General features: G+C 49.3%; 1 protein-coding gene across 1 annotated transcript; it reads left to right on the top strand.

Annotated features, from left to right (window-relative positions):
• Positions 1-5935: 5935 nt before the first annotated feature.
• Positions 5936-9863, top strand: LOC306815023 (serine/threonine-protein kinase PAK 3-like). The gene is made up of 9 exons (XM_079331599.1): positions 5936-6002; positions 6691-6754; positions 7092-7140; positions 7457-7569; positions 7829-7946; positions 8694-8793; positions 9077-9273; positions 9370-9507; positions 9747-9863. Exons 4-9 carry the CDS (start codon positions 7472-7474, stop codon positions 9846-9848), a joined length of 753 nt encoding a protein of 250 aa, XP_079187725.1. The 5' UTR covers positions 5936-6002; positions 6691-6754; positions 7092-7140; positions 7457-7471; the 3' UTR covers positions 9849-9863.
• The last annotated feature ends 7568 nt before the right edge of the window (positions 9864-17431 follow it).

Here is a 17431-nt window from a genome sequence, read left to right as displayed (position 1 = left end):
AGTAGATGTACTTTTGATGTAGGGTAGCTCAGAATTATCCTTTAAGGAGAAATAAGAATGAAGCTAGCAAAGAAGAAGCTGAGACTCAGAAGAACTGGAGTATGCATGTCTGTGACCTGACAGTGCTCCAAAAAGCAACTGGAAGACAAAATGAGAACGATGAAGATAAAGAAGTAGCCAGAAGAGGCTGTGTTGCAGCCCTTAGTTTCAGCAGTGGCAATAAAAGCTCAGAAGCCTCCAGAGCCCTGGCAGGTTCCCTTCCTTGCCGCGCTGGGTCTGAACTGGTGCGTGCCTTGGAAGCCGTGTGCTGCGGACGGCTTCTCCCGTTCACGGCTTTGCGCTGCTTGCCAGCGGCCCAAGGCTCTTCCCCCTGACGGAGGGTCCCCTCCCGCCCCACAGGTCCCTGACAGCTGCCCCACACCAGCTGCCCTCTAGAGATGTTTTCCCTCTCGCCCTGGAATCCCCCAGCGCCAGCCGCCCCTCACGGCGGGGCAGGAGGAGGGACCAGGCCCCGCTTGCCCCCCTTTCCTGGCGGTCTCTGGCTATGGAAGAGTAAAGGAGGGCTGAAAGAGCACGTTTTGCTGACACTTCCCTCTCTTCAACCTTTGCGCCTCCAAGGAGCTCTGCTCCAGGGGATCCAAGGGCCTGCACTGGGCTTTCCTTGCTGAGGTGTCATTCCTCCTTCTCTGAGCCCTGCAATTGCCTGCTTGATGGGAGCTGACTTGCAAATGGGGAAAACCAGACACTTTCCAATTGAGGGAACTCTCCTGGGTAACTCTTGGGGCTTGGGCTTTGTTCCCTTACTGCTCCAGTTGAAAGAATTTTTCCCATTAGTATGATAAGGAAGCCTGCCTGGGTTACACCCTGCCTTTATTCAGGACTCAAGAGAAAGTGTAGGTGTGCACTGGGCTCCGGGCTTTTTTCACTTTCGCCAGCGAGGTGAGGGAGGACAACTGCCCCGTCTTCAGCTCACGTGGGTGGAACACTGGGAAGCCAGGCTCTCTGCTGTGGGACAATGCTCTGCATCCACTCCAGCCTACTGCCTCTAAAACCACAGCTGACCAACAAAACTGAAACCATGAGCAGAAAGCCCTTCCTCCACCTCTTCTCCTGTGTGGGACACAGCTGCCACTGCCCCTTTCCCCCCGTCCTGTCTGCCACCTGCGCAGTAGCACGGGCCCCAGCCCACCTTCCACCACCGGCACCGAGGGCAAGGCGAGGGTGTCTGCGGCTGAGAAAAGGACTGGAACGGAGTCATTTCTTCTGTTTTGTTATTCATTTTCACAGCTGCTATTGTTTCTGTTTGTCCAGTTAGATATATTAGGAAAGACCTGTTATTCCTAGCACCTTACCTCTGCCTGAGAGATCCTGATTCCAAAATGATAATACTCGGGAGGGAGGGAGGGGGCTTACATTCTCTGTTTCAAGGAGGACTTTCTGCCTTTATTGGCACACACCTGTCCTTCAAACCAGGACAGTAACTCCTGCAGATTTTCAGCAATAGAATTTCACACCTACTAAGAATAACAGAGAATGAAGTATGGTACAAAAGGTTGTTGAGCTTATCAAGACCAACGTGTAACCCACCACCCGCTCATTAACCAAATCACTGCACTGAGTGACACAAACAGACTATTTTTTCAACAAGGATGGGCCAGGCCTTCGCAATTGCATTGATTTACAAGTACTATCCCCCAGCATGTGACGTGTGAAGAGCCCAGCCTAAGGCCCCTCAAAGACGCTGTCTTGTCCACCTGTTGCACACAGGTCAAAGCCCCTAAAGGGAAGGCCGTGTAAAATCATTCCTCAGGTCTGCTACTACAGCTGATGAGGAGAGGACTGGGGGAAAGTGACTCAGCTGAATTGGAGGTAGAAAAGCCACTGTAGAGGTAGAAAAACCATTCTAGAGGTAGAAAAAGCATTGCATGTCTGCATCGTGCTTCATGGGGATTGGTTGAATGATGCTTTTAAGACTGAAAAGTGTAAAACTCTCTACAATCAAGTGGCTCTCCTTTGCACCTGCCTGGGGACTCCGCGTCACTACAGACCCTCACCTCACGCCCAACAGATGAGCATCTGTGTGGGCTGAGTCACCACACAAGCAAGATAAGCCAGGGACCATTTTGCCAGGGTTGAGCAGAGTTGGTTTCCAGAGGAGTTGTGTGCGCTTGATCCCCCCTGGCACCCAGTATTTTCTTTCTCTCTCAAGCTGGCTCCTGCTTTAATTTGGGATTCTGCAAGAGAAGAGACTGAGTGCACGTCATTTCTACTGGGATTTGGCAATGCAAATGCCTGCAGGGACCCTTCCAGGGAGCATGGAGCCTGGGCAAACACCTGTGAGAGTGCGCCTTTGGACTGTTGCAAAGGGGCCTTCTTTGGGCTCGACATCTGCAGGCCATTGCAGAGCCGTGGGCCGCAGGCTGCAGCCAGAGCTGCAACACAACAAAAGTGTGGCAGCCCAAGAATCAGCGCACGGCTCTTCTGGATGTTGTGAGACTTGAAGTTGCCCGAGGAACAGCAAGGAGCAGAAGAAGAGCTTTGCATCAGGAGATAAGCAGCATCTCCCTGACCCAAAGGGAGGTCACGAGCCTCCAAAGTGAGTCAAAGCAAAGTGGACACGCACAAGATGCAACTGCACACCGCAATAGGCCTGGAAATTTATTTCCCTTGCTCTTCTTTTGTCCCCTCAATGTCATTGAAGAAGTTTGGTTTTGAAAAGCAAATGACATGCCAGAAATCTGAAGCACACTTTCTTTTAGTCAAAGCCTTGGGGATCAAAAGTCATGTTTGCTTGCATCTCTTAGGCTCCAGACGGTTCAGTGCATTTTCTGAGTTTTTTCTGGGATGTCTCGAGCGCTGGCTCATGGAGCATGAGGATTTTTGCTGGTGTTTTATGCCTGAGGAGAAACCGCCAGGCTTTTCCTTTGCATCGGCTGTACAGGAGATGGGGTTGCTGGGCTCAAGGACGGCAACAAAGGCAGAGCAGCCGCTCTTGTGAGGTCACAGCAGCGGCGCCACGTCACAGCGCTGTCAGCACAGCGCCGTCCCGGTGCGCGCAAGGCCTCGCTGCCCAGAGCAGCTCTTGCGCTCTCTGGCTGCTGGAGATCCTTGTGAGCTCTCAGCAGAAAGTCTGCACCCCGAGAGGAGCCTTGCTTCAAACTTGGGGTGGCGTTCAGCGTGCAAACCTGCAGAGCACTTCCAAAATGATCAGGAAAGCCTGTGCCGCGGTTTGCACCATATTTTCTGTTGCCTATTCTGGATACTACCTGCTGCAGCTGACTCGTAAGTGAAGCTTTATCCTGGGGATGGCATCACCTGGCCTGTGCTTTACTCTGCTCTTTATGCCTGAGTAGTCACCGTGTTGATTTGGGAGCAAAATGACCGTTCAGCTGCCCCCACTGTGGGAAATCTGTTGCCAAAAGGGTCAGTTCCTGAAAGGGTGTTTCTGTACCAGGCGCTGGGTGGAGAGTATTTGCAGTTTAACCTGCAGCAGGTTGTGTTCCCTACACGGGACAGTGCATGGCAGTGGAGTCTGTCATTCCTTCAGCTTGCTGCTTCAACCTAGACCACCTGCAAAATGCAGACTCTATGGAGAGATCCTCAGAAACACTTCTAAAAACTCTGCGCTTCTCTCCGGCAGTGAGGGAAAGCATCTTTGGCTGCACATTCTGCCATTTAGGGGCCTTGGCCATCTGACTTGACCCTTTATGGTGTGCCAAGACGGCGATTCCCTTGGCCATGCAGCACAAACTCCAAAGCAGTTAGGGTTTGCTGTGAAGCCAGGAGGGCTTCCCAGGGGTCTTCAGCAGAGAACTGCCACAGGGAAGAGGGCCCGTGGGGGAAACTTTCCTTGGGCATGGTCTTCAGAAAATTGATGGGGATTACTGCATGCAATTTCTAAAGACGTACATAAAATGCAGCAAAGAGAAGAGGAAAACATTGCTTGAGCTGTTGGGTAGAATAGAAACTCTGTCTTGTTAAAAAGCAGCAGGCAATTCCGTGACCATGATTCTATTTGCCCCGTGGCACAAGCAGCCCAAACGTAGTCAGAGCCTAGGGTAGCGTCCTTGTTGTTCTCTTCCTTGCCGTGGCAAAGAACGATTGCTCCTGGAGGCATGTTGGGAAAGGGGAAATGTTCTCTTTTGGGACTAAAATCTTCTCTGGTACTCCACAAGACAGGCACATTTCTAAGGGCATCTGACTCCTTTTCCTTTGCTCGTTGCAGGTCAACTCAGACGCGCATGGAGAAAAGACGTTCCTTTGGTGAGTGGAGAAGGAACTTGTGACCTTGCTGGTGTGTAAGAATTGTGGGGCGAGCTCTGAGCTTGGCCTGTTGCAGGAGAGTGGAGAGTGCCAGCCTGGGAGGCTGATAGAAAGCCCAAGTGGCTGGTGGCCTCAGCAGTAGCAAAGGCAGCACTGGCTCTTTTGTCATTGCCAATGAAAAGCCTTTCAAGAGAAGAAAGCCAAGTGCAGCAGCCAAAATGCAGAGCAAGATGGAGTCCCAGCTAATTCACCCATCATCCTAGGAGTGTCATGAGCTCTTTTGTCATTGCCAATGAAAAGCCTTTCAAGAGAAGAAAGCCAAGTACAGCAGCCAAAATGCAGAGCAAGATGGAGTCCCAGCTAATTCACCCATCTTCCTAGGAGTGTCATGTCTCTGAATTCCACTTGTGATTCCCCTCTTGTGGCTGTATACGCAGCTCAACAGAAGCCAGCTCCTAAAGCTTTGGCTGCTCCCAGTCTCTCTCACTGCTTTCTTTCTGCAGGGTTCAACGGCAGACTCAGCATCTCCTCTGGCTCCCTCTCTTGCTGAGGAAGAGGCAAAAGAGGAGCAAAATGACATCAAGACGCCAGCTGCTGTCCCTCCACAGCCACAACATGCAGAGCCAGTGAGTGGCACCTGTGGTTGTCAGTGCCTTTGGTGCAAAGCCAATCTTCAGGTTTTGGAGGAGTCAGCCCTTGGTGCCGGTGGCTGAAGATGCTGGGGGCTCTGTGCCTGCCATGACTTAGTGCTGCTTCAGCCAAGCCAGGCACCCCTGCCTGATAGGTTCTGAATTTGGACATGGAAGCAGCTCTTTGCGGGCATGCTGAGAGGTTCCGAGAATGTCCCGTGGCATCAGACAGCGGGCAGCATTAAATTAGGGCCAGTGTAGAAGTGAGCCCCTTGGTGCCCCGTGTCTGTGCAGGCTGCCTGTGCTCAGCGGGCAGAGCGCTCCAAAGGCGCAGACCACAGCCCTGCAGGATACTCAGGAGACACTGGCCCCTGGAAGGACCCTGCCCATAATTAGCATGGGCTAATTAGCTGCAGGAGCAACACAGACTGCGCTGCACTTGCACAGGGTGCCAGCAGAGCTTGCTGAGGAGAATCCTAGGCAGCTCAGCATTGTAAAGGGCAGTGGGTCTTGGAAGGGCTGGGATGCAGCTCTGAAGGGCCACTCCTTCAAGCCTGAAATGCAGAGGGGAAATGAGTAAAACAGATCCGAAAAGGCACATGCTCTTGGGTGTCTGCTTAGACACCTGCATGCCAGCTGCGGGCTATCTCAGTTGTTCAGGGGAACAAGGAAGAAGAAAAGAAACCAGGCTCTGGGGCCATGCTCTGATCTCCTTCTGGATCTTTGCAAATGCCTCAATACCTTGTGGCAGGCCTCTAGCAGAAAAGCTGATAAAATGTTGCATGTAACAGTCAATCCATGAGCTCCAGTATCCTAGTAGCCTTTGAGGTTTTCCCATTGCCTCTGAGTAGGGGACATCCAAAATCCCCCAGCTGAAGTGGCCAGGCGGTGGCTGACAGCAGCTCCCTAAAGCCTTGCCCTTCCCATGTGCTCTGCGGAGCACGTGTGCCAGCCACCCTTCTGACGGGCAATCCTTTCCTCTCCAGCTCCACACACCCTCTGCACTTCAGCGAGCCGCCGCAGCAGCAGCGCCTGCGGCTGCCAGCGCTCGGTCCAGCAGCCCAGCCCGGCAGCCCCAGAGGAGAGAGGAGCAGAGCCTGAAGACCCTGAGTACGTCTGGTGTATTTCTTGTTGCCAGAGCACTGTGTTGTCTGCGTGTCTCGCTCTTGGCCGTGGCAGAAGCTCCTTCCCGGTTGGGTGTCTCACAGGCACTTGGGCCTCCCTGCAGAACCTGTGCCTGTGCTCTGAGGCGGCGACAGAGCGCTGGGGCTGCTCCTGGTGCCCCTGAGGGCAGCTGGGACTGCCTTGGCTCTGCCTGGGCTGCCTTCTCTGCCAAAGACAAAAGCAGAGAGGATTGTTTCTGATTGAGCAGAAGGCTGGCCCCTAGCTTGTGACCAGGGCCCAGGCAGCTCTCTTGCCCCAGCTGTTTTCTGCCTGTGGGTTTTACTCCTCCTTTGGCTCAGACACTTTTTGCTACTAAGTGGCTCTGCTAGTGAGAGTTCATGTGACCAGAGAGGCTGCCAAGGCCTTGCCTTTGCTCTGAGGGCCCAGTTCTTAAAGGCCCGTCCTTTTGGCTTATCTCATGAGATGCTGTGCTTGAAACAAACAAAACCCTTCTTGGAAAGGCCAGCTGCTGAAAGGTGGAGAAGATTGCCCTCCCACCTGCTGATCTCAGCAGCTGCAAGCCAAGTGACTGCAAAGGTCCCAGAGCTCGCCACAGTGGGGCTGCACTTGGGATCATGTGTGGAGTGGCCTCCGTGCATGACAGTGAGTGCCTTGCACTGCTTTTGTCTTTCAGGGAGCATTGTGAGTCTGGGCCAGCCGAGGCAGAGATACACGGCATTTGAAGAACTCGGACGTGGGTAAGTGTGACGCCTGCTCCTTCTACAAAAGTGTTTTACATGTGCATGCATGCAAACCCACACATGAGTACAGTTGCCCTTAGGTTTAGAGCAGATCTAACTGGGCGTGTGCCTTGGAGATTTGCAGCAGCCCTTGGTCTTTGTGTTGGAGCTGATTTTGCTCTTGCACACCCTGCTCTCCATGGCACAGGCTGGTGGGCTGATGAGCTATGGGCTGAAGAGACTCTGCAGTCAGGCATTTTCTAGAGTGGCCAGGCAGCCTGGGGACGTCTTCTGCCTGGGCTTGCTTTCACTGCCACAGACTGAAGGGCTTTCTCTGCTGCCGTTTTCTTCCCAGGGGATTTGGAGCTGTTTATAAAGCCCTCGATGCCAGCACAGGACAGCAGGTAAAGTGCTGACACCCCCGGCAGATTTTGCAGCTCTGGAGCGCTTTCCCTTTCACTGCTGTCAGCTCAGCCTGCAGCTTTGGGTGGCCGCTCCATGTCTGCAGAAGAGGCTGTTGCTCTGAAGCACAGTCTTGGTTTGGAGTGCAGAATGCACTGGGGACAGGCTATGCTGCTTCTCCTAAGCTCTGCTGTCCAGTACTGGGGCAGTTTGGCACAGCTCACTGTGTCATTGCACAAGAACTTGCTCCGTGAGATCTCCCTGAGATCTCGGGCAAGGAGTGACTTCTCAAGTTAGTGGTCTTCAATGTCCTTTCAGGTGGCCATCAAGACCATGAGCCTTCAGGAGGAGACATTGGAGGAGCTGGCTGTCAATGAAATCCTGGCCATGAGGGACAACAGGAACGCAAATATTGTCACCTACTTCGACAGGTTGGGCTGCTGTCATTTTGCTGTTCCTTTAGATTGGGCAAGGCAGAAGAGAGACAGCCCTTTGGTGCATGCCAGAAAAGGGAGCTGCCGGTGATTTCTGTAGTCATTGCCTGGGCACGACAGGAGGTGGCACTCGGCGTGCAATGATCTCTTGTGGCACACGTAGCTTGGAGAGCAGGTGCAAAAGGCTGGCTCAGGCCCTGGGGTGAGCGGGCTGTGGCCATTGCTCTCTGGCCATGCTCTGGTTTTCTTCTTCCAGCTACCTGGTGGATGGGGAACTCTGGCTGGCCATGGAGTTCATGGACGGCGGCACGTTGTCGGATGTGCTGAGGGCAGTGTACCTGGAGGAAGGACAGATCGGCGCTGTCTGTCGGGAGGTGAGGGATGCCGCTTGTGCTTGCCCTGGCCTGCCCAGCATGGCCCTTGTCAGTTGGTGGGAAGGAACTGCAGAGATTTCTTGCTCACACCTTTCTTTTGGAGATTCTGTCACATTACAGAGAAGGAGTAGAAGGACCATCTGCAATGAGCTGCCTGCCGGTTTCCCTGCACTCCCTGGGCTCTGTTCTTGCACGCTGGCATACTGTCTGTCCTCTGGTGCTCAGGCTCACTCACTTCCTTGCATTCACTTCTTTTGTCTTGTCAGCTTTTCCTCTCAACCTCTGCACGCATCGTATCTGGCTCTCCTGCATTCCTTGCCCCTCTAAGCAGGCTTGCAGGTTGCAAATTTTCAAGCTCAGGGCAATGGAGATGTCCTCAGCCTCAAAGGAGAGCGTTTCAGCCAGATGCCATTGGATTCTGGACACAGGTCTAATGTGTCTGCTTCCCCCTCTGCTACCACAGGGCTCTCAAGAATATCTTTGCCATGACTCCTCTTAGCCAAAGTGCATGTGGTTTTTCCTGAAAGCAGGAAGGGCTTTAGGAATCTCAGATGCATTCCAAGGAGACAGAACATTTCAAAGAGTGTTGAAGCAGCACATTCTTTCCCTTTCTCTTTCTCACCGTTATGTTGCTCCCTGCCTCTCAACTCCATGACAGAGCTGTCAGTCTTGTGGAGACCTTTCCTTTTCTCTAGGTTGGAATCAGGTGCTGAACTTTTCCCCTTGCCTCTGTCCTTTCTCTCTCAGTGCCTGCAAGGACTGCGTTTCCTTCATTCCCGCCAAGTCATCCACAGAGACGTCAAAAGCGGCAACGTTCTTGTGGGCATGGACGGATCTGTCAAGTTGGGTGCGTATCCCTGGGCAAGTGCAGCGTTGACAGCATGTGCTCTGGGGCAGCTTTTGGGTGACTATCAGTTGCCCAGAAGTGCTGCTGGGCCAGTGTGTGGAAGGTGGGAATGTTTCTGTGGCAGCCAATGCCTTATTTCTCTGGCTCCAGCCCCGTGGGAGCAGAGCACGGCTGCTTTTGCAGCCGGCTGCAGCGTGGTGCCTTGTCAGGCGTGGGGTGGGCAAGGCTTTTGCCTGGTTTGGCAGGGGAAGCTGCCTCTGACAGACTCTGTTTTTCTCCTCAGCTGACTTTGGCCTCTGTGCTCAGCTCAGCCGCGAGCGCAGCAAGCGCAGCTCCAGGGTGGGCACTCCCAGCTGGATGGCACCGCAGGTGGTGAGAGGAGAAGCCTACGGCCCCAAAGTGGACATCTGGTCGCTGGGGATCATGGGGCTGGAAATGGTGGAAGGGGAAGCTCCTTACCAGAGGGAAGCCCGTCTGAGGGTAAGGTGCAGCTTCTAAAGGGGCTGCTTCTAAAGGGCTGAGAGCTCTTGTGGCTAGGAAAGCAGCAGCTGCAGTGTCCTCTTCCATTTCTTGTAGGTTTTTGAACTGATAGTAAGGAACGGGCCCCCCAAACTGCAGAACCCCAGGCTCCACTCGGCTCTCCTGCGCGACTTCCTGCGGTGCTGCCTGCAGGCAGACGAGGACAGGCGCTGGTCTGCCCAGGAACTGCTGCAGGTGAGAAAAAGCAAAACGGCCAAAGGGCCTGCGGGCTGAGGAGCCCGCAGGAGAGGATAAAGAGGAGGGTGGGCCACGTGGGCCTGGCTGAGGCAGGGGTGGCACAGGAAGCTCGAGGGGCAGATGCTGCCCTCGGTCCTCTTTGTGCGTCTTCCCGGCAGCCAGAGCAATCCTGCTGGAGCCTGTGCTCTTGCCAAGTGACAAGGGTTTCTTTCTTGTTTTGTTTTTCCTCTGGGCAGCATCCATTTGTGATCTCAGGCGATCCTGCCTCCAGCCTGGCTGCTCTGATCATCTCAGCCAAGCAAGTGCAGGAAGAATGGAGAGGACACGCTTGCACCTGAGGAAGACTCCGTGCCCCGCCAGCTGAGAGGAGTGGAGAGGGCATGCCTGCTCTTTAGTCTGAGATTCAGCCATCCCCTGAATTTTCTTTGGCGCTCTGCCAGAGATAGGATATTTTGTGTTTTGTGATTTTTTCTGTTTAGCTGGGTTCAGTTTAAAACCGTGATTTTTTTTTTTTCTCAAATTAATATGTTTAAAAATTAGGGAAAATTTGGAAATTTCTTTGAAGGACTGTAGTCCCCAGATTGCCTAATTGATAAAGAAATTTTTAGCTAAGAATAAAGTATTGTTAATATAGGTGTTTTTTGAGATTAATTTTAAGTAAAAATTGCTGAATGGTCATAATAAAGATTATACTGTTAGAGGTAAAGCTGTGATACAGCAGAACTGGTTGTTGCGTGTGCTATGAGCCGTCAGCCTGAGCTGGTCGCCTGATGGACAGAATGATGGACATGTAGCAGTAGCTAGAGGGTACTTTGTCTCAATACTTTGTTTTAACCAGACTATTAAAAAAAATTCTAAAATATCGCAGTGATGCAAGACTCCCTTCCTTGCCAATCTGTAGCTAAGCTGTACAGTCCCTGTCAGAGGCCCAGAGAACCTACTTGGGGGAGCAGCTTTGCTGGGCAATGTGCACCAGGTAATGAGCACACATTCAGGACAACACCAGGAGGGAGATGTGCCGTCCTTCCTGGGCCTCTTGTCCTGAAGGTGTCAGGGTGATCAGCAGGAATCATCATTTTGTTCCCACCCTCCTCACACTATGTTGCCTGTGGGATGTAATGGCATTCTCATAGTGACATCCAGCACTTCCTCCATACTTCCCATTTCCCCATTTTCACCCCAGACCCACCCAGGGACCCTCTGGGCCAGCCTCATCTCCCAGGGGTGTGTGCAGCCTCCTGCAGGTCCCCGTTCCCACTCTGTGTCTCCTTGTTCTCCTCCGTACCTGGGCTGGGCTGCCGGGTGCAGAGTGACGTGTGGGTGAGCAGCTGGATGGAGGAACCCACGGCTCACCACCCCGGCACTTTCCCTGCCATGAAGCCTTGGCTCCATTTCCACTCTGTCTCCTGGGACACCCACAACGCGGAGTTTGACAAGGACTGTCAAAATTCAGTATTGAGCAAGCTGCCTTTCTGCAGACAATACAGAAACCTCGATTTAATTCATCCCCAGACACAACTGTCAGTCCTTGTTATTTCTGGGAAACCTTCTGCAGACATCCACTGCAGCAGATGCTCCTCCAGAATGCAGGACCTCTCAGGATGAGAAACTGGGACTGCGAATAACTCTGTATCATAATTCTTCTAATTTTGCTGGAACACAGATTTCCTTGCAAGCCTGTGCCAGAACAGACACATTCCCAGATGAGCTGTGATACAATTCAACCACCAGTCAGGGAAAGCCCTTGGCAACCTGGCTGCTCTAATTCTGGGATGTCATGGCACATGATATGAAACTGAATGGTGGTGAAGCCAAGCAGCTGGGATCTCTCTCCTGGAATATGGGCATTGACAAGAGGATTGAGAAGAGCACAGAAACTCCCAGCCTCCAGGGAAAGCTCGTGTCAGCTGTAATGGAAAGGTATTGTCTCAAGGATGATCTTGCCTGATCTCTCAGAGGACCCCCTGCTATGGGACTGCTGAGGGTTGAAGAACAGATACTGATGGCTACTACAACAGTGCAATGTCAGCAATATCACACCAACCAGCACTCTGTGACTCTCATCCAGGAGATTATTTGAGAGCTGGAGAGCCAGGAAGTCGTCAGCAAGATTTGCTGACCCTATGGTAGTCCTATATGGCCAATGGAGCATGGAGACTGACAACAGACTGTCAGTGGCCTGAATGAGGTCACACCACCTCTGACTGCTGCTGTGCTGGACATGCTGCAACTCCAGTGTGACTGCAGTCCAGGACAGTGAAATGGTACCATCATTGACATTGCTAATGTGGTTTTTTCCATTCCTTTAGCAGCAGATTGCAGGCCACAGTTTGCTTTCACCTGGAGGAGCATCCAGCAATCCACCTGAAACTGATTGCCCCAGGGGTGGAAATACAGCCCCACCATCTGCCATGGACTGATCCAGGCTGCACTGGAAAAGGGTGAGGCTCCAGAACACTTGCTGTACATCAATGATATTGTATGGGGCAACACAGCAAAGAAGTTTTTGAGAAAGGGGAGAAGACAATCCAGATCCTCCTGAAGGCTGGTTTTGCCATAAAGCAAAGCAAACACAAGGCATCTGCCCAGGAAATTCAGCTCTTAGAAGTAAAATGGCAAGAGGGATGTCATCAGATTTCAATGGATGTGGTCAACAAACAAGCAGCTATGACCCCACCAACCAGCAAGAAGCAAGCACAGGTCTTCCTAGCCACTGTGGGTTTCCAGAGGATGTTGCAGATTATGGTCAGATTGTAAACCCTCTCTCTATTATGTGGAAGAAGACACGGAAGAAGATCAATTTGAAGTGGGGTACTGAACAATAACAGCTTTTGAATGAGCTAAACAGGAGATTTCTCATGCAGTAGCCTTTGGACCAGCCAGGGTAGGAAAACATGTGAAAAATTTGCTCTATTTTGACTAAATTTGACTATTTTTTTATTTTATTTTACCTAAGAACAGCATTCATATTTTTAGAAAAGATAATTTTGTCTTGTATGGTAAGATGCTGCACATGGAAGCAGATAAAGTTCTTCTGCTGAATCAGATCTTAATTCACATCACATTTATCCAGTAGAAATGCTCTAGCTTTGTCGTGCTATGTTAATGTCTATTGAAACAAAATTGTAATCTTTTCAGTACAACAGATTTCCTTAAAAGACTCTCCTAGGCAGGTTTGATCTTTATATTACAAATTTCATTTCACTGTAAGTTTTTATACTTATATTACTGCTTAACGTGAATTCTCATTGAAATGTGACCTGACAATTTATATCTGTATTTATTCATGCTAAGCTTTCTGCTTCACAACTACTGAAAGTGTAGTATATTCATTGCAGAAATAATACTTCCTGCTGTTTCCAACAATGAAGGTCACACCAAGCTTCACATGAAAGGAAATATAATGTTTCATATTTTTCAGTTGTGGCACACCTTTTAAATTCCTTATTATAATCACCTATAGAAGACCATTTCTGCAATTTTTTTCCCTAACTCCATTTTCTCTCTTTTAGATCAGGAAAATTGTTTATGTATATAACACAGATAGAAGAAAAATCAACAAACATACATATTAAAAACTTACTGAGCTGTACAGTTAAAACCAAACAAACCAGACCAACCCACTCTCAGGCTCAGGCCTGTCAGTGCCTGAGTTTCATTCGTGCATTCTTACCCCATCAGAAAAATCTTACATATGCCATATGCAAAGAAAAGATCCCAAAGAGATCTCTAAGCTGTTGAGCTTTATGTTCATATTAATCCATATCAATAAGAATAACTGCACAGCTCTAGCTCCATGATGAAAGTAAGGTCGATGTTTAATTCAGTTTTATCTGCACACTAGTGCCTCAGTTCCTAGCCTATCATCAGTATGTACCAACCATAGCTACTCTGCTAATTTCTGCATTACACATCTGTACATTACACCTCCAAGGTATTGAAGGCTCAGAACAATAGATATTGCTGTCATGGAAAGACAGCTTCTGAAAATTTGAGTGCATTTTTCTGGTTAAAAATGTTGGTTTCTTTTCCTTTCTGGATTTTGAAATGTACAAATATCATTTGTACTAAGTACATTTCCAATGATCTATCATATAGAAAATGTTTTAATGTATAATTTAAAACAATAATATCAACAATATGTACATGAAATATTTATAGGATAGTTCTTAAATAAAAAATGTATAGTTTTTGTAGACTAGTTACATGAAGCATCTATTGAACATTACTAGGCTGTCTACATTTCCAACAGTTTAACATATTTAACACAAGATCAGTTGGATTGGGAGGGAGTTTTTGTGCATGTTGTCTGCTTGCGGGATTTTTTTTTTCAAGCTAAACATTTTTGGTACAAAGTAGGGCATTTTCTGAAGCAGGTATTCAATTCTTCATGGTATCTCTCAAGAAAGCATATTTCATGTGAAAACAATTATTTCCATTTTAAAGCACATATAATAAGAACTGTCAAATGTTAACACTTTAAGAGGCAGTAGTTTAGCACCTGTAGCAGGAAAATGTTTTAAAAAAAAAAAAAAAGCCATTAGAAACTAATTCAGCTGCAAAGTGAGTATTGTGTCTGCACAAGTGTTAAAAGATTTCCATCCTTCTCACCTTCCCCAGGCACAGCTTCACTGCCAAATCTCTACCTGCTTCTCCCTGCAGTGCAGGGCTGTGGTCAGCTCATCACACGTCTCGGCCGCTCTTCCTCCAAAGGGGCAGGATTGACAGCACGCTTCTCCTGATCCATGGCAGGAATCCCTCCCAAGGGAGACAGTCCTCCATGAACTCCTTCCACAGGCAGCACTTCTTCACAAACAGCTCCACTGTGGGTCCTTCACAGGGTCACAACTCCTGCCAGAAGACCTCCCCCCATGGACTCCACGGCTGCAGGAGCACAGCTTCCTCACCATGGTCTGCACCAGGGGCTGCAGAGGAATCTCTGCTCTGGCACCTGGACCACCTCCTTCCCCTCTGACTTTGGTGCCTGCAGAGCTGTTTCTACCACATATTCTCACTTCATTCTCCCCTGGCTGCCATTGCTCCTGCACAAAAGCTTCTCCCTGCTCAATTTGTTGTCTCTGATGTGCCCCTGCTGTCACTGCTGGCCCAGCTTTGGCCAGCACTAGGTCTGTCCTGAAGCCCACTGGCTCTGTTGGACACAGGGGAAGCTCTGGCAGCTTCTCACAGAAACCACCCCCACCACTGCCACTGAAACTTGGCAATACAACCCAAATACACCCATAATACTGCTGTTTGGATTTCAGCCTCAGCCTTCATCTTTCAGCAGGCAGAGATAATTTCCATCAGCAGGACACAGTCTCCTCATAGTTTTCAGGAAAAAAAATGTTCGATTTACTTTTAAAATGGTGACTCTCTTGAAGTATGTCAACCTTCCAAGCCTAATTCCCTGGATACTTCAAACTTCTGGGTAGACTTGCACAGACATCAGTTACTTTGAGCAACAGCAGGGCTGCAGCCAAAGCTTGGTGGTGGAGGACCAGGATCATCATTTGCTGCTGCTCCAGATGCATCAGCAGACTCAACTTCTCCTGTCCTTAAGGACGAGACAATAGAGGAAACAGAACATCTTTTGATGTTTAGCATCTACAAAGCATGAAAATAATTTCCAGGCAAATATGAAATATGGACCAGAGCAATAATATTTTTTCAAAACCTTCTTCCTCAGTATCTCTAGCAAGTTATGGCCGCCAAAAGAACCTTATTAAAGCAAATACATCAAGCAATCTTCTGTAGTCATTCTCAGTGGTGAGCCATAATTTTTGTACAGTTCTTGTACTACATACTGTTGCTATACCTGGGCAAACCTGTCCCAGCTGTCTCTTGTTGGCTTGGCCACCCACACTTTCTAAGCACACGGACACTGCCCTTCCTTCCCAGGCTGCTGAGCTGAACACTACCGAGGCTACTCCACTGAAGGAGAGGAGGAGGAGGGCAGGAATTGTTCAGAGATTGAACTCTTCCTCTTTTCTCTTTCTTCTTAAGGGTGTTCAATACTTAAGAGAAACCTAGCACAATGTTTTGCTCAGCCTAAACTGCAGGTTTCAAATGCCCATTAAACCTTTTCAAGACAAACATTGGTCTTTCACCAGCATTAGGCTCAGTTCTGCTATCCTGGTGTCTCCAAAGGCTGGCAACTAGCTTATATGCTTTTGCAAAAGTCATCTGCAAGAGGAGACCAATGGCTTCATTTTTGCTTTTTTTAAAGGAAAACTGGCCCCAGAGAAGCCCAAAAGAGCTGGGAGGAGCACCTGCTGCCAACAAGCCTTTTAGCCCTCCCTTTTAGTCCCACAGTGCAGCCAAGCCCAACCTGCGCTCCAGCAGGCTGCATCTGCTTTCTCTGCTCCTTCAAGTCATGGCACACCTTCCTAAAAACAGCTGAACACCTTGCACACAATACCTGAGGCTTCATGCTGTTATGATCCACACAGTGAGAGATGCTTCCATCTGAATTAAGGTGCTACTGAGACCATATGACAAGCCATATGACAAGTAATAGGGATTGATTTTTTAAACTGTAAATGTGAGGAAGAAAGAAGAAATAGAAAAAAAGGAGTGGGATAGAGGACAGAGAAATCAAACAGAAAATAGTCACCACCCATGGTTCCAGCAGTGTCCCACTGCTGCTTCTTCACCCTGGGCCTCTCAATGGGGGTATCCTGGAGCCATTCTTCTGGAGGAACCATCTTTATACAGTCCAAGTTCCAGATATCCACATGTTGGTCATAGGTGTTCCTGTAACTTGGGGTGGCATGTGTATGAGCAGTTGCTTCCTTTCCCACAGTTTGCCAGAGTGGGAATCTTTTGTCTGGACATGTTAACTAGGCTGAGTTAACCAAATCTCACATTCATCAGGCTTGGAATTAGCATCTTTCTCTGTCGTAATCTTCTCCTGTCTGTGATTTTCTCAAGGTCCTGCTTGGGTGATCCATCTTATAGCAAGCTCTTTCTGTTGCCTTGACTGTTTTCAGATGGGCAACTGTGTTCTTTAGGTCCTCACACCCCACTGTAGTTATGCACAGCAGCTCTGCAGGCCCTTGGGGTTGTCCTGCAGCCCTTTAAGCACCCACAGTTTTACATGGTTGTTCACTCTGGTAAAATTGTCTGCTGTGGCTATGCTCAGGCCACAACACCCAAATGTCCCTCCCCGACAGTGTAAGCAAAAGGCTGGGACTCCAGCACCCATCAGACTGGACTGATTCCCCAGTTGGCACCCAGCCAGCAGACTGCCAGACATCTGGAAATAAACCATCCAAATTATATGCACTTTCCAGTTGTCTTGTCATTTTATGGCTGAATCACAGACCTAGGATCTAATCTGAGAGCTTTCCGAGTTTGTGTAAAGCTACACTGAATCAAATTACAATGGGGGCATGATTTCAACTAAGGTGGAAACACACTTTCTACCAAAACCTAGTGAAAAAACATTCCTGTTAGAAACATTGAAGAAGACCAGTGGACACATTTGATCCAGATGTTGAAAACTAGCCTAGTAAATGTGCTTTTCTGCAGAGGACAAGCAGATTTTGCCAACCTCCAGTTTTCTCAGCCCCTGGGCTCCAACATAGGTGCACAAACCCCAAGAGTGAGCAAGAATATCCACTGTGGTGTGGGGAGGAATCAGCGGAACTTTAATTTATATTTATTTTATAGCAAAACCAGATAGACAAACAAACAAAAATCCCAACAACAAAACCACTTTAAAAAAATTAAGCTTTTGCATTAAAATTATATTTCACATGCAAATAAACACCAGTGTTTCCACTCACCTCATGTGTCAGAGCATCCCAGGCCACACACAGTGCCAAGGTTTCCTCAGTGAAGAAGGTATCAACAGCACAGAGAGCTTCAAACAGTGCTCTCCCTCATCCACTCACTTTCAGTGTATTGCCACATAATGCAG

The sequence above is a fragment of the Erithacus rubecula genome (genome assembly GCF_903797595.1).
Source record: "Erithacus rubecula genome assembly, contig: SUPER_Z_unloc_5, whole genome shotgun sequence".
NCBI classification, from domain to species: Eukaryota; Metazoa; Chordata; class Aves; order Passeriformes; family Muscicapidae; genus Erithacus; species Erithacus rubecula.
The sequence above is the reverse complement of the archived record's forward strand: the minus strand, read 5'-3'. Positions and strand labels throughout refer to the sequence as shown.

What these genes read in the sequence shown, in the direction of transcription:
- LOC306815023 (XM_079331599.1), top strand. Translation starts at nt 7,472, where the DNA reads ATGAGCCTTCAGGAGGAGACATTGGAGGAGCTGGCTGTCAATGAAATC. An exon ending in ATTGTCACCTACTTCGACAG is followed by an intron (nt 7,570 to 7,828) that starts GTTGGGCTGCTG and finishes TTCTTCTTCCAG; the next exon opens with CTACCTGGTGGATGGGGAAC. An exon ending in AGAGGGAAGCCCGTCTGAGG is followed by an intron (nt 9,274 to 9,369) that starts GTAAGGTGCAGC and finishes CATTTCTTGTAG; the next exon opens with GTTTTTGAACTGATAGTAAG.